This window comes from Prionailurus viverrinus, chromosome A2 (assembly GCF_022837055.1).
Source record: "Prionailurus viverrinus isolate Anna chromosome A2, UM_Priviv_1.0, whole genome shotgun sequence".
NCBI lineage: Eukaryota > Metazoa > Chordata > Mammalia > Carnivora > Felidae > Prionailurus > Prionailurus viverrinus.
The window spans coordinates 54235478-54260032 of record NC_062562.1 but is presented as its reverse complement, the minus strand read 5'-3'; the positions used below and the strand labels follow the sequence as shown (position 1 = coordinate 54260032).

At 37.4% G+C, this 24555-nt stretch overlaps 1 protein-coding gene and 1 pseudogene across 4 annotated transcripts in view; one reads left to right on the top strand and one right to left on the bottom strand.

Moving 5' to 3' along the window:
• The window catches only part of NR2C2 (nuclear receptor subfamily 2 group C member 2), a 100511-nt gene that overhangs the window by 13206 nt on the left and 62750 nt on the right, over positions 1-24555 (top strand). For 2 of the 4 annotated variants that reach the window (XR_007148899.1, XM_047843579.1), the window contains exon 2: positions 291-374. The exons of the other annotated variants lie outside the window; for them this stretch is intronic. Coding sequence is in view for 1 of the 2 variants with exons in the window: in XM_047843579.1 (XP_047699535.1) it covers positions 315-374 (60 nt within the window). In the remaining variant the exon portion in view is untranslated. The remainder of the gene's footprint in view (positions 1-290; positions 375-24555) is intronic. 4 annotated transcript variants of the gene reach the window in all.
• On the bottom strand, positions 16953-17659 carry LOC125161099 (cytochrome c oxidase subunit 7C, mitochondrial-like; annotated as a pseudogene).

The window sequence follows — 24555 nt, the reverse complement described above, 5'->3', positions numbered from 1 at the left end:
GTGATTCCCACCTCCCTGAGAGGTGAACCAAGCTGTTACAACCCAAGGGTCTTGATAATTCCAGGGGAAGTCTTGTTTCCAAATTGAAATGTTTCTGCTAATTGATTTTGGTACCTGTAATTGAAGAAGCTGGTGCAGCATATCCAGATATGCTTAGCCTAGTAACTGTGTCTTCTAAAGAGGGTAGAATCTGCACAAGACACTACCAAAGATGAGTTTTGATTTCTGATATTTTTCAAGTAGCCTGGTTTCTCCCCACCTGATAGAAGTTGCTGCATCTTTCCAAACAGGTTCTCTAATGATCTTGCTTCACCATGGCTACAAATATGGAGGGGCTGGTTCAGCACAGAGTGGGGACCCAGCAGGTGGCTGAGGTGAGTGACAGGGGCTAGCACAATAGCTGGCACCCTTGCTTTTGAAAGGAAAAGTACATCCGTGTCCTCTGTTGTTTGAAAACAGTCCCAATGAAGTCAGCATGAAGTCCAAATCCAAAGCAGGATGCTGCCATGGAAGAAAAAAAAAGACGACAAGAACATTTACTCCTAACATTTCTTTACATGAGGAGGGTGGCCTAGCTGCATACAATAAGGTGACTTTTAAAAAGTTTACCTTAAGGGGCGCCTGGGTGACTCAGTTAAGTGTCCATCTCTTGATTGTGGCTTAGATCATGATCTCGCGGTTTGTGAATTCAAGCCCTGTGTCAGGCTCTGCACTGTCAGTGCAGAGCCTGCTTGGGATTCTCTCTCTCTGCCTTTCCCCTGCTTGTGCTGTCTCTCTCTTTCTCTCTCAAAATAAATGAATACACTTAAAAAAAAAAAAAGCTTACCTTAAACCAGAAACAAAAAGAATCTAGTAGTTAATCAAACTTGTGATTATAGTTTTAACTCCAAGCCTCTGTCTTAGTTTCTTGCATACTTGATACTTTGTTAATACTGTGATATGGTAGAAAGCTCAGTTCAGTGCAATTTGCAGTCATTATTGACCAACTACCATGTGCTAGGGATTTGGGGAAGTACTGAGAAATCTGGAGGTAAATGAGCCATTGGTCCTCCTATAGCGGTCTCAGAGCCTAGTGAAGTAATTGAAAATCAGGGTGAGAAGTGTAACTCCATGTGAGGAAGGTGATCCTGGAGGGGGTGTTGAATAACATGTAAACATTTATCAGACCCAAAGAAGTGGGATGAAGAACTCTGCAGCTGATACTGGGGAGGGCATCCTAAGTCAGAAACCTGTATCACGTCAGGACAGTGACATGAAATAGCTGGTATGTTCGGGCAACTTGAGGTGTAAAGGAGAAAAGTTGGGCCAAATCTTTTCACTCTGGACCAGGCCTACGCAAGGGCTTTAGTCCATGCAACAACCATTTAAAGTTGGTATGATCATTATTCCCATTTCATAGGTGAGGAAACCAAGGCTCAATGACAGAAGCGATTGGCCAAGGCTACACTGATCTAGTTCTATTTCACTTCTTCCAGAGTTCCTTCAGTAAATCATGCATCATACTGTAACCAGGAACTATTAGAAGGATTCAGATTTGTACTTTTGAACCAATATTCATATCTCTAAGGCAAAAATACAAATTTACCAAAAAATGAGCATTTAAAGAAAGAATTTAAAAAGATAAAAAGTAAGTACACACATTCCAGTTTAAACCAATAAAAATGGTGAGCAGATTTTCTAAATTTTGGATCAACCATTAACTTTAAGGGCCATATTCCTCCAGTAAATAATGATTAATATTCACTAAAGATGAAAGCAGATAGATTTCATAAATTTTTTAATATTATATTTTTGAAAGGGTTATTAGAGCTGTGGAAGTATTAGGTTTAAAATGCCTGTGTTTATTTGTTGCTTTAGTTTATAGTAGGAATAATTAGCCTGGAAATCATTATGTTGGTTTTTCAAATAGTTAGGGTTATTTTGCATTTGATACAGTTTCCAGCTGTTTTGGAGACTGATGTATGGATTACTAGGAGAATCATTAATTCTTTAGGGGAAGAGATTAGTATAGGAATTTACAGTAGTAATCTATAGTAACCAATAGTGTATGTGATCAGAAACTTTGCTAGCTAAAATTTTCTGTCAGATACCTTATTTCCTTAAGGAAATGGAATTTCATATATTAGTGCAACTACTATTTCCCATGGCAAAAAATGTGCATTTTTAGGACACTTCCAAAATAATAGAAGGCATTCTTCCTTTGGAGCACAAAAGCAATCTTATTTAAAATATTCCCTAGATTTCTTTGCAGTTAGTTTAGTGGATAAGTATGTGTATTGTGTTCTTTGAAATTTTGAGCTTAATAACTTAAACTAGATATAATAACTATCTATAATATTAGATGTTCTAAAACAGTAAGAGAGCCTACAGTTTCATCATTTCAGTACTAAGTAGTAATTGAGTGGGAGTGAAGTATCTAAATTGAGTTATTAACAGTCACTTTTGGATAGTTGTTTATACGATCAGTAGACAATGAGGGAGCACACCCCTTCTCTGCCTGTGGGCCAGAGAGGGCACACAGGTGAGTAAATAAGTGGGGGTTGTCTATTTACAAGGGCCCTGTGTCATGGGGGTCAGGCATGAGACAGGCCATGCTAGAGGAGTGCATAGGAAAGGACAGGCTTCCCATAGTAGAAAAGAGGATCTACAGGGACCAGACAGACTGGGATTTAAATTCAGGCCTTTCCATTTGCTCTCTGGGTGACTGCCTTGTTCCTTAGTTTCCTCAAATAGAAAATGGGAATAATAATAACCTGTCTATCTCATGGGATTGTTGTGAGAAGTCATTGAAATAAAAACGTATAAAGAGCTTTAGTAGGTGCCATGCTTTTGCTCCGTAAATGCAATACAGCAACACTGTCAGTCATGTAAATGATTATGTCAAGTCCGTAGATCACCTTTTTCTCTATAGACCAGATAAGTCACAAATACCAAGGTTAACTACGAAAGTTGGAGAATACAAAGTAACAACTTGATGGCTTATAATGTTCTCAAATTTACTCAGTTATTCAGAGAGACAATTTAATATAGTTGTCAAGACTGTAGACTCTAGAGTCAGATGGCTAGAATTGAATCCTGACCCTGCCACGTGCAGACTGTGTGACTTCTCTGTCTTTTGGAATTGTCTATGAAGAATTAGTTTTAATTCTTTTTTAAATGTCTGGTAGAACTCAGCAATGAAGCCATCTGGACTTGGGCTTTTCTTTGCAGGTAGTTTTTTGGTTACTAGTTCAGTCTTTTTCACTTATTATAGGTCTATTCATACTGTCTATTTCTACTCAAGTCCATTTCAATAGTTTGTCTTTTTGAGAATTTGTTCATTTCATCTAAGTTATCTAATATGTTGGCATACAATTGTTTACAGTATTCCTTTATAATCATTTTTATTCTGTAAGTTCAGTAGCAATTCCTCTTCATTTCTGATTGTAGTAATTTTAATCTTTTTCTTGGTCAGTCTAGCTAAATATTCATTTGTTGATCTTTTCAAAGAATCACCTTTTGGTTTTATTGATTTTTCTCAATTGTTTATGTATTCTCTGTTTCACTAATTTCCACTCTAAGTAAAACCCTAAAGAGATAACATTTTGCATCCACTAGAATGGATAAGTCAGATAACAAGTGTTGGTGAGGATATGGAATAATTGGAAACCTCCTATATTGCTGGTGGGAATGTAAAATGGTGTAGCCATTTTGGAAACAGTCTGGCAGTTCCTCAAAAAGTTAAACATACTTACCATATAACTCAGCAATTCCATTCCTAGGTATATAGTTGAACCCCTTGAACAGGGGTTGGGGTGCCAACCACCATACAACTAAAAATCTGTTTATAACTTTGACTCCCCAGAATTTAAACTATAGCCTACTGTTGGCCAAAAGCCTTACCAACAACATGAAAAATTGATTAATATATTTTTTTTTAATTTTTTTTTTTAACGTTTATTTATTTTTGAGACAGAGAGAGACAGAGCATGAACGGGGGAGGGGCAGAGAGAGAGGGAGACAGAATTGGAAGCAGGCTCCAGGCTCTGAGCCATCGGCCCAGAGCCCGACGCGGGGCTCGAACTCGCGGACTGCGAGATCGTGACCTGAGCTGAAGTCGGACGCTCAACCGACTGAGCCACCCAGGCGCCCCGATTAATATATTTTTTATGTTGTATGTGTTATATACTATATTCTTACAGTAGTAGCTAGCTTTTTCTTTTTCTCAGTATTTCTAGGCTATGCATTTCATGTGCAAGTTTTTGTGGGTTTTTTTCAAGTTTATTTTTTAAGAGAGAGAGAGGGTGTGAGCAGGGAAGGGTCAGAGAGGGAGGAGAGAGAGAGAATCCCAAGCAGGTTATGCACTATCAGTGGAAAGCCTGATGCAGGGCTTGAACTCCTGAACTGTGAGGTCATGACCTGAGCCAAGATCAAGAGTCAGATGCTTAACCAACTGAGTGAGCCACCCAGGTGCCTCATGTATGAGTTTTTTAAAATTGTCACAAATCTATAAAAAAATTTCCCAAAGAATTTAATGGGAAAAAAAATCTGTGTATCAGTGAACCATGTAGTTCAAACCTGTGTTGTTCAAGGGTCAAGTATATACCCAAAAGAAACAAAAACGTATGTCCACACAAAAACTTGTACACAAGCATCTATAGCAGCATTATTAAAAATAGCCAAAAGGTAGAAACAGCCAATGTCCATCAACTGACAAATGGTTAACAAAATGTGGTATATACATATAGTAGAATATTAGTCAACCATAAAAAGGAATGAGACACTGACATATGCTAACAACATGAGTGACCCTTGACATTATACTAAGTGAAGAAGCCAGTCACAAAAGACCACATATTGCATTATTCCATTAATATGTCCAGAAACGGGAAGTCTACAGAGATGGAAAGTAGACTTGTGGTTGGTTAGGGCTGCGTTATGGGGGTGATACCTAAAGAGGTTTCTTTCTGAGGTAATAAAATGTTCTAAAATTGACTGTGGTGATAGTTGCATATATCTGCGAATATACGAAAAACCGCTTAATTGTATACTTCACCTGTGTAGATTATTTGGTAGGTGAATTATATCTCAGTAAAACTGTTTTTAAAAAACAGTACATAAGCAACCAGATGCCACTGCCAAAATTAGGAAGTATTTTGCAAGATAAAACCAAAGGGCACCTACCTGGGTGGCTCAGTCAGTTAAGCATCTGACATCGGCTCAGGTCATGATCTCAGGACTCAAGACTTCGAGCTCCACATTGGCCTCTGTGCTGACAGCCCAGAGCCTGGAACCTACTTCAGATTCTGTGTCCCCCTCTCTTTCTGCCCTTCCCCTTCTCATGCTCTGTCTCTCTCTCTCTCTTCCTCTCAAAAATAAATAAATGCTAAAAAAAAAAAACTAAAGGGATTTGTGATTGTTTTCACTTATTAATTAGAATTACATACTTTCCAAAATACTAAAGCATGATTTACATGTATAGTAAACTATGTTTTAAAAAAATTGTATATATAGTTTGATTCCAGTTTGTAAAGTATTTATACTAAATGTTTATAGCTATATAGCATGTACTATGTAATACCATGTGCCAGGTATTATGGTCAGTTTATCATTTCATTTAATATTTCCATTAACACTACCAGGAAAGTATTATTTTCCCCAATTTAAATAAGAGGAAACTGGGGCACCTGGGTGGCGCAGTCGGTTAAGCGTCCGACTTCAGCCAAGTCACCATCTCTCGGTCCGTGAGTTCGAGCCCCGCGTCAGGCTCTGGGCTGATGGCTCAGAGCCTGGAGCCTGTTTCCGATTCTGTGTCTCCCTCTCTCTCTGCCCCTCCCCCGTTCATGCTCTGTCTCTCTCTGTCCCAAAAATAAACAAACGTTGGGGGGAAAAAAAAATAAAATTAAATAAATAAATAAATAAATAAATAAATAAATAAATAAATAAGAGGAAACTGAGAAATAGATGGATTTCTTTGTCAGGTTTCAAACTCATATGTGAGTGACATCAGAATCCAGGCCTTTAATCACTATCCATTAAGTTCATTTTTTAAAATACCTTAAATGTTGGGGCACCTGGGTGGCTCAGTCGGTTGAGTGACTGACTTCAGTTCAGGTCATGATCTTGTAGTTTGTGAGTTCGAGCCCCACATCGGGCTCTGTGCTGATGGCTCAGAGCCTGGAGCCTGCCTTGGATTTTGTGTCTCCCTCTCTCTGCCCCTTCCCTGCTCATGCTCTGTCTCTCTCTGTCTCTCAAAAACGAATAAACGTTAAAAAAAAAAATTTTTTTTAATACCTTAAATGTTAATAGTATTTTTAGTTTTCTAGGTTATGGAAAATTGTCTTTATACCCCCATTTTCCAAGTTTTAATTGTAATGCTCTTATTTAAACAATTCAACAAAATTTATGATTTTTTTTTCCCATGGTCAGTGTCAGAAGCATGGCAAAATTCAACCTCCTGCAAAATCTGTGTGCTGTGGAGTTGACTATGAAACTTGATAAAGAACAGTGTGGTTAATTTTTTAAAAAAGGGATAGTTAACAGTTGAGAATTCTAACTATAGCAGTGGAAGATTGAATCATATCTAATAGTAGCATTAGTTTTGCTTTTCATATATGAAATGAATTTTTTTTTAAGATTTCCCTCTATAGCTGGAAATATAAAACACACAGACTCAGTGTTTCTTCATATTGCCTAAATGAAAGAAAGACAGTTTTAAACTCTATGTTTTGAGTCAGAGAAATTTAGGAGTTAACTTGTTGAAGCACTTTGAGTTACTTACTGGTAGAAAGAGACCATTCATGCACCCAAACTGTAAGTTGAGTGTATGTTTACACAGCGGAAGTGAGGTGGCTTCACAGATCTTGGCAAGGCCTTTTCCTGGGCCCTGGGCTGTCTAAGGGCCTCTCAATCATCAGATGCTCTTCGAATAGGAAGGTCCTGTCACCACTGAGAAAATAGCTAAAATCTTATGATCCCATTACTCTTTTTATCATCAGGGCTTGCATCACCATTGGAGAAAACAGCACATCCGTGCAAGGGGATGTTTAAAAACATAGGGCTCTCCCAGTTCTTGAACAAAGCTCTCTGTATTGGCAGAGCTACATACTCAAGTGGGAAAAAGCAAAGTCATTGCTCAGGTTTCAGGTTTCCAGTGTCCTGAAAAGACCAACTCATTACATTAAATTCTGTTATTCTGCCCTCTTAAAAACTGGATAGTTAAGTTTTAATTTTCTTGTCAAAGTGTAGTACATATACATAGATTTAAAAGTTGACCAGTACTGTGTTTGGTTTGAAATAGGAAACCGCAAGCTCCTGAACCACCCCTACCCCCTCCTTATCCCCAAGTCTCCCTCTCTAAATTCATTTTTTTCTGTTATTTAACTCCTTATTTCTAAAAATATCCTTACCCTGGTTTTTTTTTTTGTTTTTTGTTTTTTTGTTTTTTAACTCAGTGTTAGACATCGTCCTTTTTTGGGGAAGGAGGGTTTTTTGTTTTTTGGGTTTTTTTGTAGTAAAATATGAAATTTACCATTATAACCATTTTTAAGTGTCCAGTTCTGTGACACTAAATTCACATTCACATTATTCTGCAGCTATCACCATCATCCATCTCCAGAACTTTTTCGTCTTCCCAAACTGAAGCTATACCCCTTAAACACTAACTGCCATTCCCTCCTCCCCTCTCCCCCAGCAACCACCATATTCTCTATGAATTTGACTACTCTAGGTACCTCATATAAGTGGAATCATAATATCTGTAAGTTTTAATAGGCTTATTTCATTTAGCATAATCTCCTCAAGGCTCATCCATGTTGTAGTATGTATCAGAATTTTCTTCCTTTTGGGGGGGTGCCTGACTGAATCAGTAGAGCATGCAACTCTTAATCTTAGGGTTGTGAGTTCAAGCCCCACCTTGGGTGTGGAGCTTACTTTAAAAAAAAAAAAAAAGAATTATCTTCCTTTTTTTGTTGTTTGTTTGATTTTTTGAGAGCTTGAAATGCACCCTACCAGGGGAGGGGCAGAGAGAGAATCTTAAGCAGGCTCCATACACAGGGCAGATCTCATCATGGGGCTCAATCTCACAGCCATTAGATCATGACCTGAGCTGAAATCAAGGGTCAGACATTTAACCAACTGAGCCACCCCAGCGTCCCTGTTTTCACTCTCTTGATAGTGTCCTTTGATGCAAAAAGGTTTTTAGTTTTGACAAAGTTCAGTTTATCCATTTTTTTCTTTTGTTACCTGTGCTTTTAGTGTCATATCCATGAAATAATTGCCAAATCCAATGTCATGCTTTTCTCCTATATTTTCTTCTAAGAGTTTTATAGTTTTGGCTCTTACGTTTAGGTTTGTAACCCATTTGTCTATGGAATAACAAAAGGGGCCAACTTCATTCTTTTGCATGTGGATATTCAGTTTTCTTGGCACCGTTTGTTGAAAAAACTGTCCTTGCCCCATTGAGTGGTCTTAGCATCCGGCATCCTTTTTGAAAATCATTTGACATATATGCATGGATTTATTTCTGGGCTTTTTTTTTTTTTTTTTACCATCTTAACCATTTTTAAATATACACAGTAATGTTAAGTTTATTCACATTGTTGTGCAGTGGATCTCCACAGCTTTTTTGTTTTGTAAAACTAAAGCTCTGTATCCACTAAGCAGCAACTCCCCTTCTTCCTCCTCTTCCCAGCCCCTGGCAGCCACCATTCTATGAATTTGACTACTTTTTCTATTTTGTGTAAATGGAATTTTATAGAACTTGTCTTTTTGTGTCTGGCTTAGTTTTAGCATAATATCTTCAAGGTTCTGAGCTCTCTGTTCTGTTCCACTGGTCTGTATGTTTGTTTTTATCCCACTACCACACAGATTTGATTACTGTAGCTTTGTAGTAACTTTTGAAATTAGGAAGTGTGAAACATTGAACATTGTTCTAATTTTTCAAGATTGGTTTAGCTATTTGGGTCCCTTGACATTCCATATAAAAGTTACAGTGTATTTTTCCATTTCTATAAAAAACATTGTTGGGATTTGAATCCCTAGGGATTACATTGACTCTAGATGGCTTTGGGTAATATTGGCATCTTAAAAATTTGAAATCTTCCAATACATAAACATAGTATGTCTCCCATTTATTTATGTATTTAATTTCTTTCAGCTCTGTTCTGTAGTTTTCAGGAAGTCTTTTACTTCCTTTGGGTAAGTTTATTTTTAAGCATTTTGTTATTTTTTGGAATTGTTTTCTTAATTTCCTTTTATCATTGTTCTTAGTGTATAGAAATGCAACTGATTATTATGTGTTCTTTTTGTATCCTGCAACTTTGATGAATTGTTCATTAGTTATGAGAGTTTGTGAGAGAGAGAGAAAGGGATATTCATTTTTCTGTGTGTGTGTGTGTGTGTGTGTGTGTGTGTGTGTGTGTGTGTGTAATCTTGTATTTATCTTTCTAGCCGAACTGCTCTGGCCAGAATTTCTGATACAGTGTTTAGTAGAAGTGGCAAAAGAGGGCATCCTTATCTTCCTGATCTTAGAGGAAAAGTTTTCAGTGTTTCGTCATAGAATAGGATACTAGTTGTGGGTTTTTTCATATATGACCTTTATTATGTTAAGATAGTTGGTTTTTTTTTTTTTTAATGTTTATTCCTTCATTTTGAGAGAGAGAGAGAGAGAGAGAGCAAGAGTGCATGAGCAGGGAAGGGGCAGAGAGAAGGAAAGAGAATCCCAAGCAGGCTCCTCATTGTCAGTGCAGAGCCTGGTGCAGAGCTCGATCTCAAGAACCATGAGATCATGACCTGAGCCGGAATTAAGAGTTGGGGATGTTTAACCAACTGAGCAACCCAGGTGCCCCAAGTTAGTTTCTTTCTATTCCTGCTTTGCTAAATGTTTTTATCATGGAGTGTTGAGTTTTGGGAAATAATTTTTCTCTATTAATTGAAATGATCTTGGGGTTTTTTTTTCCCCCTTTCATTCTGTTAATGTGGTGTATTTAACTGATTAATTTTTATGTGTCAAACTATCCTTGCATTCCAGGAATAAATCCCATTTGGTCATGGTATATAATATTTTTAACAAGCTGCTGATATCAATTTGCTAGTATTTTGTTGAGGAATTTTGCACTGATATTCATAAGGGATACTGGGCTGTAGTAATGTGTGTCTGACTCAGATGTCAGGCAATGCTAACCTCATAGAATAAATTGGGGAGTGTTCCTTCCTCTTCATTTTTTTTGGAAGAATTTGAGAAGAATTGTCGTTAATTCTCCTTTAAATGTTTGCTAGAATTCACCTGGACTGGTCCAGGGCCTTTTTTTTTTGAGAGAGGTATTGATTAATGTTTCATTCTTATTATAGATCTATTCAGATTTTCTCTTCTTCATGAGTCATTGTTGATAGGGTTGTATGGCTCTAGAAATTTGCCCATTTCATTCGGGTTGCCCAGTTTGTTGGCATGCACTTATTCATAGTACTCACTTAGAATCCATTTTATTTCTGCAAAATCAGTAGCAATGTTTCCAGCTTTCATTTCTGGTATTAGATATTTTTGACTTACCATTATGGATGAAGAAATTTTAGTTTTCATTTGGCACCTCACATTCCCATCTTTCTTCCCCCCTTAATCTTCTCATTAAGTTGTATTCTCTTTGCATTAATTAATGTTCTATTACCCAATTAGGACACTGGTACACATACTTTTCTTAGTATCTCCAATAAATTCTAAAACCCTGTTTTCTGTACAGTTACATCAGAGGAATTTTCAGTTCCTTTTTTTTTTTTTTTTCATGAAAACATTCCTTGTAAAGCCCTCTGACCTCTTGCTGTAGTCCTTACTGATTGCTTTTTGAACCTGCTACACAGCTGTTGTCCTTGACTTCTCTCTTATTTTGGATTGTTTCCTTTAATTCATGTTTTTTCCTTTAAAAAAAGGGGGGGGGAGGAAAAATTCTCCAATAGCTTCCTAGGGTGCATCAGAGATGAATTCTTTTTACATCTTACACGATTGACTCTTGAATAACATGGATTTGAACTGCTCAGTTCTACTTATCTGTGCATTTTTTTTTTTTTTTTAGTAAACACAGTACTGTAAATGTATTTTCTCTTCCTTGTGATTTTTTTTTTTTTACTTTTAAAATTTTTATTTTATTTTATTTTAAGATTTTAAGTAATCTCTACACCCAGTGTGGGGATCAAACTCATAACCCTGAGTTTAAAAGTAACATGCTCTTTGAACTGAGCCAGCCGGATGCCCCCTGCCTTATGATTTTGTTGTTGTTGTTGCACATATAGCATACGAAGTATGTACTAATCAACTGTTTATGTTATCAGGGTGGTTTTGGGTCAGCTGTTGTAGGCTTTTAGTAGTTAAGTTTCAGGGAAGTCAAAATTATATGTGGATTTCCAACTGCGTGGGGAGTTGACACCCCTAACTCCTACACTGTTCAAGGGCCAACTGTATATCTAAACATGTCTTTATTTACCCCCACATGCTTGATGGATAGTTTGACTAGGAATAGAAATCAGAGTTTTTAGAAAGTAATTTTACCTCAGATTTTGAGGCATCACTTTATTGTCTTCCAGCTTTCAGTGTTGGTTTTAAGAAGGCTATATGTATTTTTGATCCTTACTGGTGACCTTCTTCTGTCTATTTCCCCCTCCTTTTCTCTCTCACTATTTCTTTCTTTTTCATTCTCTCTTGATTTTACACTCCCCTCCACCCGTTAAGATTTTTTTCATCCCTGTCATTCTGAAATTTCACATTACCTTTTAATGTACTTATTCTTTCATATGTTATAGTGGTACTCAGAAAGTCCTTTCAGTCTAGGAAATTATTTTATACCAGTTCTCTTTTGTTCTTTGTTATTTTTTTTTAATGTTTATTTATTTTTGAGAGAGAGAGTGAGAGAGAGAATGAGCAGGGGAGGGGCTGAGAGAGAGGGAGACACAGAACCCGAAGCAGGCTCCAGGCTCTGAGCTGTCAGCACAAAGCCCGACATGGGGCTCGAACTCACAGACAGCAAGATCACGAGCTGAGCCGAAGTCGGATGCTCAACCAACTGAGCCACCCAGGCGCCCCATCTTTTGTTATTTTTCTAGTCTCTTTCCAGAACTAATTAATTGGAATTTGGATCTCTTAAACTAACCTTTTCATTTACTCATCTTTTCTCCTATTTCCAACTCTGTCTACTTTGTCTGTTTTCAGGGATATTTCCTGATTTAGATCTGTCTTCACAGGGGCACCTGGGTGGCTCAGTCGGTTAAGTGTCCGACTTCAGCTCAGGTCATGATCTCACAGTTTGTGGGTTTGAGTCCTACGTCGGGGTCTATGCTGACAGCTCAGAGCCTGGAGCCTGCTTCGGATTCTGTGTCTCCCTCTCTCTCAGCTGTTCCCCCACTCATGCTCTGTCTCTCCGAAATGGATAAATGGTAAAAAAAAATTTTTTAGATCTGTCTTCAGCCCTTACCAGTTGCTTGAGCATATCATTTAATCTTGCTATGCCAGTTTTTCCACTTGTCAGATGGGGTTAATGTTTATACTTTAGAGGATTACTGGGAGAATTAAATGTGTTAATGCATATAAAGCATGGCCCAGAGCAAGTAGTACAGTTGTGGCAAATAGTAAATACCCCAGCTCCTGCTGCTGTTGTGTTGTTTCTTCAACTCTTTTTTTCATTTTTGCTGCCTTATTTTTACTTTTAGGAACTTCTCCCCTCTTTTATAGCAACTTGTTCTTTCATAATTGAAATTATGGTGTTTTTTTTGAGGATCAGTACTCAGACATTTCAATTTGTACACAGTTCTTAAGATCTGAATCTTGGTACTGAATATCTAAAGAGCCAGGTAGTTGTGATTATTTTCTAAGCTTAAAATTTGAAGGTAAATTTTCCTTAAAAGAATATCAATTGCCAGTATCTTCAAATGTTGATGTTATTACATCATAAGACCCACTCCATACATTTTCAGTCTTTCACAGCACCGTAATAAAGTTACTAGGAAAACTGGACCAGCACTACTCAAAGATGTTTCATAGTGCAAGCAGTTCTGACAGGAAGAGAGCCAAGATCAAGGAGTATTCTATAGAAAACAATTCTACTAAAAACAACATGGGAAGAGAGTTAAAATGGCCAAGGCATAGTAGGGGCAGCTAGGTGGCTTAGTCGGTTAAATGTCCAACTCCAGCTCAGGTCATGATCTCACAGTCTGAGTTCGAGTCCCAGATTGGGACTCTGTGCTGACAGCCCAGAGCCTGGAGCCTGCTTCAGATTCTGTTTTCCCTCTCTCTGCCTCTCCCCCATTTGCACTCTGTCTCTCTCTCAAAAATAAATAAACATTAAAAAAAAAATTTTTTTAATGATCAAGGCATAGTAAATGTGCAAGTGTGACTCCAAATTGCCATCTAATGTGCTTTGTATAAAGGATATAAAAACTACCATCTGTGGAATGTTAAGCAGACACTTAAAATAATCAAAGCAGGGGCGCCTGGGTGGCGCAGTTGGTTAAGCGTCCGACTTCAGCCAGGTCACGATCTCTCGGTCCGGGAGTTCGAGCCCCGTGTCGGGCTCTGGGCTGATGGCTCAGAGCCTGGAGCCTGTTTCCGATTCTGTGTGTCCCTCTCTCTCTGCCCCTCCCCCGTTCATGGTCTGTCTCTCTCTGTCCCAAAAATAAATAAATGTTGAAAAAAAAAATTAAAAAAAAAAAAAAAAAAGAAAATAATCAAAGCATTGTACATTTAATATCTCACTGTTTTCTGGTTGTACCAAGAAATAAGCAAGCAAATGATTTTACCTTAAAGTCATTTACGCTTTAAAAATGGGATGAGGTGGGGGATTCCTTTCCTAAAGACATTTCCAGAGCTATTAAAAACACTTACATTTACAAAATAGTTGATAAAAATATTCCTCTGGATTGTATAAGAAGGGAGACAGGGACCCCTGATAAGACTGGTTATCTGATATTAATCAGACTTGGCCTCTTTCTCTCCTGCTTCATCAGAGGCCAGACTTTCTTCATTCTTAGTTTCTCTGTTTAGTAGAAAACTGTCTTTAGTTTCTTGGTTAACCATTTTCCCTTTTCCTCACCCTTTCCCTTTGTGCACTTTGTTGTGTGAAGATTTATGCATTCCTGCCCTTTCAGCTTCATTTCCACTGCAGGTTTAGCTGACAGTCTCCTGGATCTCCTGGGCTCCCCTGACTCCAGCCCTTCAGCAGAGCTGGCCTTCTTTTGGGATTGGTGCCAGGGCCTGGGTGAGCCAGACAGAGCCTTTGCAATGCTGCACCACCAGAGCGGCAGTGGGAGAACTGGATGGAACTGTATGGCAACTTTATATTGTCTCATGGATGCAGTAGCTTGTCCTATTTCTGTGAGGGCTTTAATTGCAGGGTTTTTTGTTTGGTTTTGTTTTTGGTTTTGTTTTTGGAGGGTTTTTTGCTCTTTTTATTTTCCTTTGCTTCTTACATTTGCTGTTTTATTCAAGTTCCTTTTTCTTTTAGTTCCTTTCATATGGAAGCTTTCTTCAAATGGTTAGTGAACCTTATTTTTGGTTCACATTTAAGAATGAATCACTTACAACTAAAAGCAAAAACAAAAGTGTGTATGAGTAAGGCTTGTCAACTAGTTTGGTTTGACTTTACTTTGGAGTGATTAGATAGACACCCACACATTTTGTTTGGAGGGGACCCCAGATGTCACTATTGGTAGGTTTCTTTTCTGAAGCCATTCACTTTTCTTGTCAAGAATTCTTTAGTTTTCTGTCTGAGGGGTATATGCCTTGTTGCCAATACTTTTGTTTTTGTTGTTTTAAAGCTATCGCACAAGAAAAGGGAGTTGGAAGATTACCTTTCAATACTTTCACTTATTAATCTACCTCTTTGAAAATGGAAGACAGGACTCCTTCCTTTGCCTTGAAGATATTTTTTTCTTTTTTTTTTTTTAATTTTTAATGTTTTTATTTATCTTTGAGACAGACAGAGCATGAGCAGGGGAGGGGCAGAGATAGAGGGAGACACAGAATCTGAAGCAGGCTCCAGGCTCTGAGCTGTCAGTGCAGAGCCCGACGCGGGGTTTGAACTCATGGAGTGTGAGATCACGACCTGAGCTGAAGTCGGACTCACAGCCGACTGAGCCACCCAGGTGCCCCGTGAAGATATTTTTGATGTCTCTGGGGCTGGGACCTCTTTGTTTCAACTTATCCACAAACTACACTTCCTTTTTTTTTTTTTTTTTTTTGTAGTGAGTGAGGAGGTGGTTTGTTATGGTGGTGAGTTCCTGGCTGCACCACAGATAGTCAACTAGTCCCCTGATTTTCAGCCTGTTTCTCAGCCCAGCTTTTTGTGGGACCTAGGCTTCTAGTACTGAGCTTTTCCAGGGTTCTAGGGTGGGAATTTGTTTGTAGCCCTTTTGTAGGCCCTGAAATTCAGCTTTGTTCATTCTTTGTTGGTTTCTTTTCTTTCCTTTCCTTTCCTTTTTTCTTTTTTTTAAAGCTGGGCAAAGTTATAAAGATTTAATTGTATCCATATTTAAGTAGTCGTTACATGGTGAAGAGTGTAAAGATACACCCTATCACATAAACTGAGAGGAAAAAAAGTTTTTTAAGGTTCTAGCAAATCAGTAGTTTAACATTAGGGATACATAGGAAATCTAATGTTATGGTGAGGACTAATTTAGGCAGCTGTTTTGTTCCATGAAGGGATGTAGAACCACCCAGAGCAATTTTTTAAGAATCCATAAATAGAGACTTCCTTGTGGCTATTCTAGTTTTTAAATATTGGTTTAAAAACTATAGCACCCCAATCACCCAAAAGTCTAGAGCTCAGACAGACCACCAGTTTATAGCCTCTGCCCTGCAGCGTTCTTCTAACACCAGTGGAATTCCAAAAGTGATCAAACTAGGATTAAAACATTCAGCAACTACCTTTTTCCTGCCCCAATACAAAGCCCTAGGAACTAAGTCAGTACCTTTTAAGTAGCTAGTAGCATTTCACTGTCCATAATATAAATTTGTTTCACTGATACAGTTACTAATCAGAACCATCTTTTAGTCCATTTCTACTAAAGTTCCAGAATGAACTTGGAATATTTCTATATTCTGTTTTACGTGCTGTTGCATTTCATCCCAAATATTCCATATTCAGTCTAAACAAGACTGGTATTGGGCAATAGCAAATCTATTGAGGCAGATATTTTCGTTTTAGATCACAGGTCTGGAAGGGAAAGAAAAGCTCTCGGACTTCACTCCGTATTGGTTTTCCTCATGATTACTTATCACTCATGAAGAAAAACAATTTTACTGCTTCCAAGTGAAAAAGACTAAAAGTATACTTCTTCCTCTTTTTCATGTGGGACAACAAAGTCAAGTTTGCATTTTTTTAAATAAACATAAATTACTAACAAGGTTCTGAGGTGGGAATTAGTTTGTTTCTAGCCCTTCTGTTGGCCTTAAAATTAATCAAATTTTCGAAATCAAATTAATCAAAAATTAAAATCTCAAAGTTTAAAACCAAGAAACAGGAGTGCTTGGGTGGCTCAGTCAGTTAAGTATCAGACTCTTGATTTTGGCTCAGGTCATGATGTCGCGTGGTTCATGAATTTGAGCCCTGCATTGGGCTCTGCACTGACAGTGGGCAGCCTGCTTGAGATTCTCTCTCTCTTTCTCTCTCTGCCCCTCCCCTGCTTGTGCACTCTTTCTTTTTCAGAAATAAATAAACATTTAAAAAAGTTAAAAAATAAAACCAGGAAAGAAGCTAAATCCACACACCTATTTCGACCAAACAAACTAATACTGGAATATTTCCCAAATAAAAAAGTAAGCACAATTATTACATCCCATGTTTCAGAAAAGAGGCATTAAGGATCCATATCCTAGGTTTATTTACAAATAGAACGAGTATGTTGAATTCAGGAGTTCGATCTGTTTTTCAAAGAGATTGCACCTCTTAAAACGCTTCTTTTCACATCTATGTAATGGATTAATTAAAGCATATCTATTTCTTAAGCAGTTGGTGTCTTACTATTAAAAAAAAAAAAAGGTGCAGGGTCACCTGGGTGGTTCAGTCAGTTAAGTGTTTGATTCTCGGTTTCAGCTCAGGTCATGATCTCATGTTTTCCTGAATTCGAGCCCCATGTCAGGCTCTGTGCTGATGGTGCAGAGTCTGCTTGGGATTCTCTCTCTCTCCCCCTCTATTTCTGCCCTTCTCCTGTTCACACTGTCTCTGTCTCTTTCAAAATAAATAAACTTAAACAAAATTTTTTTTAAAGGTGCAGCAGTGGGGCACCTGGGTGGCTCAGTCAGTTAAGCATCTGACTTCGGCTCAGGTCATGATCTCACAGCTCATAAGTTCGAGCCCTGTGTCAGACTCTATGCTGACAGCTCAGAACTTGGAGTCTGCTTCCGATTCTGTGTCCCTCTCTCACTCTGCCCCTCCCTGGCTCATGCTCTGTCTCTCTGTCTCTCTCTGTCTCTCTCCTTCTCTCTGTCTCTCTCTCTCTCTCTCTCTCTCAAGAATAAATAAATGTTAAAAAAAAATAATAAAAAGGTGCAGCAAATCCAGATCCAAAGTACAAAATCATCATAGTTAGCAACTGCCACTGGTTTTCCACCGAAAATAGCAAGTTCTTTTCCTGAGTCCCCCTCATAGTGGTTCCTATGGACCACAGAGGTCATGAACCTCTGAATGCTCTGTCTCTGCATAGCGCTGTTGGAAGTTCTGTGAAAGGCACAGAAAGACAGAAGAAATGGCAGCACCACACCAAGTTCTCCTCTCACTGAGTTGGTTTCCATTCCATCTTCTGTTTTCTGTCTTGTTTGTTTCTGTCTTGTTTGTTAGTATTTGTGATCCACTGCCCTCTTCTGCCCTCTTCTTGACTATCCTTTTTGTCCTTGTGGGTCTGTACATTTTTTTATCCTTTATTCATACTTAGATTTGGTAAAGGAATAGAGATGATAAATGCATGTGAAATGTATTTGCTGTATTTAATTGGAAGTCAAGAAAAGTACTTGGAATTGAAATTCTTCATTGATGGACTTATAGGTGCTCCAAAAATACTCGTTCATTTATCCATTCAACAAGTAGTTAAGGGGTGCTTACAGTGTGCTATGTACTAGGCATTATTCTGATTTTCAAGATGAACATTCTGCTCACGTGAAGTTTCTATTCTGTTGGGAAGGAAACAAACATCTAAACAAGTAAAATGTCAAGAGAGCAATAAGTGCTATAAAGAAAAGGGAAGAGATAGAAAGTGACAATATCTAAGCACATTCAGGGAAGACTCTTAGAAGGTTAGAAGGTGACATTTAAATGGAGACCTGAATGAAGTAAGAATGATCCTGGTGAGTATCTGGGTGTGGGGTATATTCCAGGCAGGGAAGAGGGGGAGCATGCTTTGTACAAGTGACACTCAAACTTGCTTAAGTGAAAAAAGATTTGTTGGAAGGATATTCACAGAACTGAATCTCAGGATGTACGATCGGGCTGTATGGAACCGGAAAGCTGTCCAGTAACATCTCTTTCAAACTCCTTCTGGGGACACATGATCACTCCTCTTTGCTTTGTTCTGAGAGTCAAATTTATATCCTCTCTCCAAGGACTAGCTTTTTCTGCTTCTGTGTTCTCCAACAATTTGGGCTTATATGTGGCATCAAATCAAGCTGTTACCCTATATGATCTTATAACTTTACTTCATATCACTCTCTTACTTCTATAAACATGGCAGATCTTTCCATTTACTTGTTTCCTTTATTTTTTTCGTAAAGATATAACATTTTTTTATTTGCTTCCTAATACATACTTTATGTTCTGTGATGCTGTTTACAAGTATATTAAACTTTTTATTTTCCAACTTTGCTGGTGTATAGAAATGCAAGTTTATAATTTTTTTTTTTTTAATTTTTTTTTTTTTTTTTTTTTAACGTTTATTTATTTTTGAGACAGAGAGACACAGAGCATGAACAGGGGAGGGGCAGAGAGAGAGGGAGACACAGAATCGGAAACAGGCTCCAGGCTCCGAGCCATCAGCCCAGAGCCCGACGCGGGGCTCGAACTCCCGGACCGCGAGATCGTGACCTGGCTGAAGTCGGACGCTTAACCGACTGCGCCACACAGGCGCCCCAAGTTTATAATTTTTTTAATTGAGCAGCCTTTCTCTTATTCTCATAATTTCACTATATGTTCATTTGGATTTTTTTTTCTTTCTAATCCTTATGTTTTTGTCTTGCCTTACAATCCTAGCTAGATCTCCAGTACAATGTTGAATAGAAGGAACAGGTGGCATTGCCTTGTTCCTCATCTTGAAAGGAATGCTTTCAACAATTAATTAGATATGATGTTTGTATGAACCTTTTCTCTTTATCAGTCCAGGGCATTCTCTTCTGTTCCCAGTTGGAGGAAAAGTTGTTATACTCAGCAAATGTTGGATTTTATCACCTTTTTTTTTCCCCCTCTGGCACCTTAATTATCATATGATTTCTCTCTTGACTGGCTACTGTAGTGAATTAGATTGATTTGTAATTTTAAGCCCATCTTGATTCTGGGGTTAATCTCAAACATGATTTACACACACACACACACACACATTTTGGATTCAGTTTGCTAACACTCTGTTTAGGAATTGTCTATCATGTTCATGAGTAGGACTTATAATTTTTCTTATGTTTTGGGAGGCACCTGGGTGGCTCATTTGGTTAAGTGTCCGACTTTGGCTCAGGTCATGATCTTGCAGTTCGCGGGTTCGAGCCCCACATCAGGTGCTGTGTTGATAGTTCAGAGCCTGGAGCCTGCTTTGGATTCTGTGTCTCCCTCTCTCTGCCCCTCCCCTGCTCACACTCTCTCAACAATAAATAAATGTTAAAATTTTTTTTTTATGTTTCGGTATCAAGGTTAGCATAGCCTCATAAAGAGAATTGGGAGTAAGTCCCTTCCTTTTCTACTTTTTGTAATAATTTATGTAAAATTGGAAATTTTTTGGTTCTTGAATGCTTACAGAATGCACCAGTAAAACTACTAGGGCATGGAAAGATTTTTAACTATTGATTCAGTTTCTTTTTTTTTTTTTTTCAACGTTTTTATTTATTTTTGGGACAGAGAGAGACAGAGCATGAACGGGGGAGGGGCAGAGAGAGAGGGAGACACAGAATCGGAAACAGGCTCCAGGCTCTGAGCCATCAGCCCAGAGCCTGACGCGGGGCTTGAACTCACGGACCGCGAGATTGTGACCTGGCTGAAGTCGGACGCTTAACCGACTGCGCCACCCAGGCGCCCCTGATTCAGTTTCTTTAATGGTTAAAGGACTATTCAAATTTTTTATTTGTACTTCACTCAGTTTTAATAAGTTACACCTTTTTCTAAGAATTTGTTTTGTCAAATTTTCAAGTTTATTGGCATTCTGTTCAGAATATATTTGTTTTATATTTTAACATTTGAGGCAACTCTAGTTACAGCCCTCTTTTATTCCTAGTATTACATTATTTGTGTATCTCTTATTTTCCCTTTGATTGGTTTCACCAGAGAGTTATTTTATCTCTGATAAGTTTCTGTTTTTATTATTTTCTTCTGCTTTTTGGCCCTTATTTTGGTATTCTTTTTGTAAGTTCTTAGGATGGATCTTAGCTTATTGATTTCTTAGCCTTTCTTCTTTTCTAATACAACAATTCAGCTATCTATTATCTTCTAGGTAGAGCTCTAGCCATATCACTTCCACGCAGCCAATGGTTATCTTCCTATCATTTAGATTGACTTGCAGTTTGTAGAATTTTCTATGAAAGAAATCATACACTATATACCCTTTCTTATCTGGCTTCTTTCATTCAGCATCATTATTTTCAGACTCATCCATGTTTTATATGTATCAGTACTTCGTTCATTTTTTATAAAAGTGTATCCATTGTATTGCAAATTTTTTTTAGCCTGAAATGGATAAATACTTTTATCCTAAATGGATAGACATTTAAGCTGTTTCCCTTTTTTTTTTTTTTTTTTTTTGCCTATTACAACTAAAGATGTTACGAACATTTTTTTAAATGTTTATTTTTGAAAGCAAGAGAGACAGAGCTCAAGCAGGGGAGGGGCAGAGAGAGAGGGAGACAGAATCTGAAGCAGGTTCCAGGCTCCACACAGCCAGCACAGAACCTGATGTGGGGCTTGAACTCACAAACAACGAGATCATGACCTGAGCCGAAGTCAGATGCTTAACCGACTGAGCTACCCAGGTGCCCCTGTTATGAACATTTCTGTACAAGTGTTCATGAGAACATAGGCTTTCATTTCTCTTGTGTAAAAACTGCCCAGTTGATTTCCAAAGTAGTTGTACCATTTTGTATTCCTTCCAGCAGTATACAAAAGTGCTAGTTGCTCTACAGCCCTGCCAATACTTGGTGTGGTCAGTCTGTTTAATGTCAGGCATTCTCATAGATGTGTACTGTTTCCTCATGGTAGTTTTAATTTCCATTTCTCTAATGACTAATGTTGAGTATCCTTTATGTGTTTATTTGCCATGCATATATCATCTTTCATCTGTTGAAATCTTATGCCCATTTTTTTAAATTGTTTGCTTTCTTATTCAATTTTGAGAGTTCTTTGTGTATTCTGGATTACACGTCCTTAACACGTACATGGTTTCCAAATACTTTCTCCTAGTCTGTGGTTTATCTTTCATTCTCTTAACCATGTCTTTTGAAGAACACAAATTTTTTACTTTGATGAAGTCTAATTTATCATTTTTTTTTTTTTTATGAATCATACTTTGGATGTCCTACTAAAAATCTTTACTTAACACAAGATCACGAAGATTTTCCCCCTTGTTTTCTCTAGCAGTTTTATAGTTCTAAGTTTTACATTTATAATTATCTTTTTTGTAACTTTTTAAACTTAATCTCAATATAATCAGAAAATCTGGTCTGTATAATAACAGTTCTTGAAATTTGTTTTACTTTGGTGTGTTACCTTCCAGGGTTTTTTCCTAAGTATTTATATTCATGTATATGTAACTATAGAGGTACATTTGATCCTTAAAGAACATGGGGGCTAGGATGGTATGCCAAACCCCGCATAGTTGAATATCCATGTATAATTTTTGACTCCCCCAAAACTTAACTTCTAATAGCCTCCTATTGACTGGAAGCCTTATCAGTAACATAAAACGATTGATTAACACATGTTTTGTATGTTGTATGTATTATAGTCTTAGAACAAAGTAAACTAGACAAAGAGAATGCTATTAAGAAAGTCATAAGGAAGGGAAAACACATACACAGTAGCACACTGCATTTATTGTAAAACATCCTCATGTAAGGGTACTCATGCACTTCAAACCCATGTTTTTCAAGGGTTAAGTGTTTATAGATTTTTAAATTTAGCATAAATGGAATCACACTAGATAAGATGTTCTATAAGTTGCCTTTTTTACTTTGTCTCAAATATAATGATTGATTTTCAAAATAGTAGCATTTTATATTCCTACCAGTAGTGTACAAGAGTTCCAATTACTCAAATCTGTATAATTCCTTTTACTATCATGTAATATTACATAAATTAGAGCTCTATTTATGTAGCCACTCCACTATAGAAGCACATTTTTGAGTTGTTTCCAGATTTTCTCAAACATAAATAGTGCTACAACGAACATCTTTGTATATGATGCCTTGTTGGGCTCACATGTTGGGTGTATTTCTCTAGACCAGAAGTAGAATCACTGATTCAAAAGCTATCTGGGCAGAATGTTATCTTCCAAGTTTTTGTGGGGTTTTGGTTTTTTTGTGGGTTTTTTTTTTTTTTTTTTGACAGTTAACAATCATATAGCTTTATATACAAGAAGTAGCTGGGCCACTGATAAACTCTGTTGTTAATTCAGCAAGTATCCATTGAGTACATACCATGTGACCCTTCCTTCAAGGAGTTGTCTGTTCCTTCAGACCCAGCACCCCCTTTTTATTGCAGTGTTTCTTAATGACTCTTTTACTATACCAAAGTGATACTCATAGTAAATATATCCATTAATACAGAAATAATTTCCAAAAATCAGTATAGTACAATAACTAAATTCAAGAGAAGTAAAAGAAGCAAGTTATTAAAAAGTAGTATGTATTTCATGTAAATACTTGGGCATAGCTATCATAGAAGATGTAATGGAAAATTCAGATAGTTGCACACACGTAAGCTAGTGAGTTAAGAGTAGTAAGGTGAAGCTGTTTTGTAAATGAAATATACACAGTGGACTTAGAATAAAACTAGTGTTATAAGTAAGACAACTTACTGGTAGTGTGGAGAGGGAAAAAGAGTTGATAAGTGGAATTGTCAAAAAGGAGAAAATGTTGAAGCATGATGCCCTTGTAGATATGACATACCTTATGTAGAAGGATTGTGCCAAAATAATTTCCTATGATAAGTATGTCTTGGGGAGAATAGTAACGTTCTATCGTAGAAAACATCTCCTTTCTTGAAATCTCACTGCATTTGTGGTATATGTATACCTTTAGTGCCTCATACTTTTAAAAAGATTTTGGAGACTGTAGCCTTTTATTGGTCACAGAAAATGGAGGATTAGAAATGAAACCATCTTGTCTATAAACAAACAAATGAACATTTGCATAGGAGATAACATCTTATTCAGGGTGATAGGTTTAGCATTGTGCATTGGATTTCGTCAGGGAAATTTTAGTAGGAATGCTCTGTATTTATATAATGCATTGTACTTCATTGCCTCATTTTAATCCTCCCATTATTCTGTGAAGTAAGAGGTATCCACCTCAGTTTTACAAATGAGTAAACAGAGGCTTAGAACAATTAAGGGACTTGTCCAAAGCCACCCAGACAGGAGCTGGTGTTCTAAGTGTAATGAGTTTCCCTGTAACTAGCTGCCTACCAGGATGATTCAGTTTAGATTTGTAGTTGCAGAAATATAGCATGGTTTTAAAATATCTTCAGTAGCAGTCCTTCAAAGGACAAGGAGACCGAGAATTCTTTTTCACAGTAGAATCTCATCTTACAAAAAAATACATATATTTTCCTGAATGCGTAGAAAAGTTTTTCTTTTTAAAATGAAGAAAAGTATGAAGAACACTCATTATATCAGACTTGGGGTAGAAAATAAGATCATTCATAATACCAAATTCTAGCAATATTTGCTGGTTTTAAAAGGTAACTTTTTTGGAAATTATTTTTTTTTAATTGATTATGAAAGTGGTAGAACATGCTGGAAAATTTGCAGAGGAGAAAAGAAAGCCATATTTCTATATTTGAACACATCTTAACACTATCATTTTATTACTTTATCACTTCTTGTATAAAATAACCATTTCCACCTCGGTCACCCTTTATCCCTCTTACATCTTACTTTTCTCCAAAATGCTTATCATTATCTAAAAAACATAGGGGCACCTGGGTGGATCGGTTGGTTAAGCCTCCGACTTCAGCCCAGGTCATGATCTCACAGTTCGTGAGTTCAAGCCCTGCATCAGGCTCTGTGCTGACAGCTCTCAGAGCCTGGAGCTTGCTTCAGAGTCTGTGTCTCCCTCTCTCTGCCTCTTCCCCGCTCCCACTATGTCTCTCTCAAAAATAAATAAACATTAAAAAAATAATAAAAATAATAAAATAA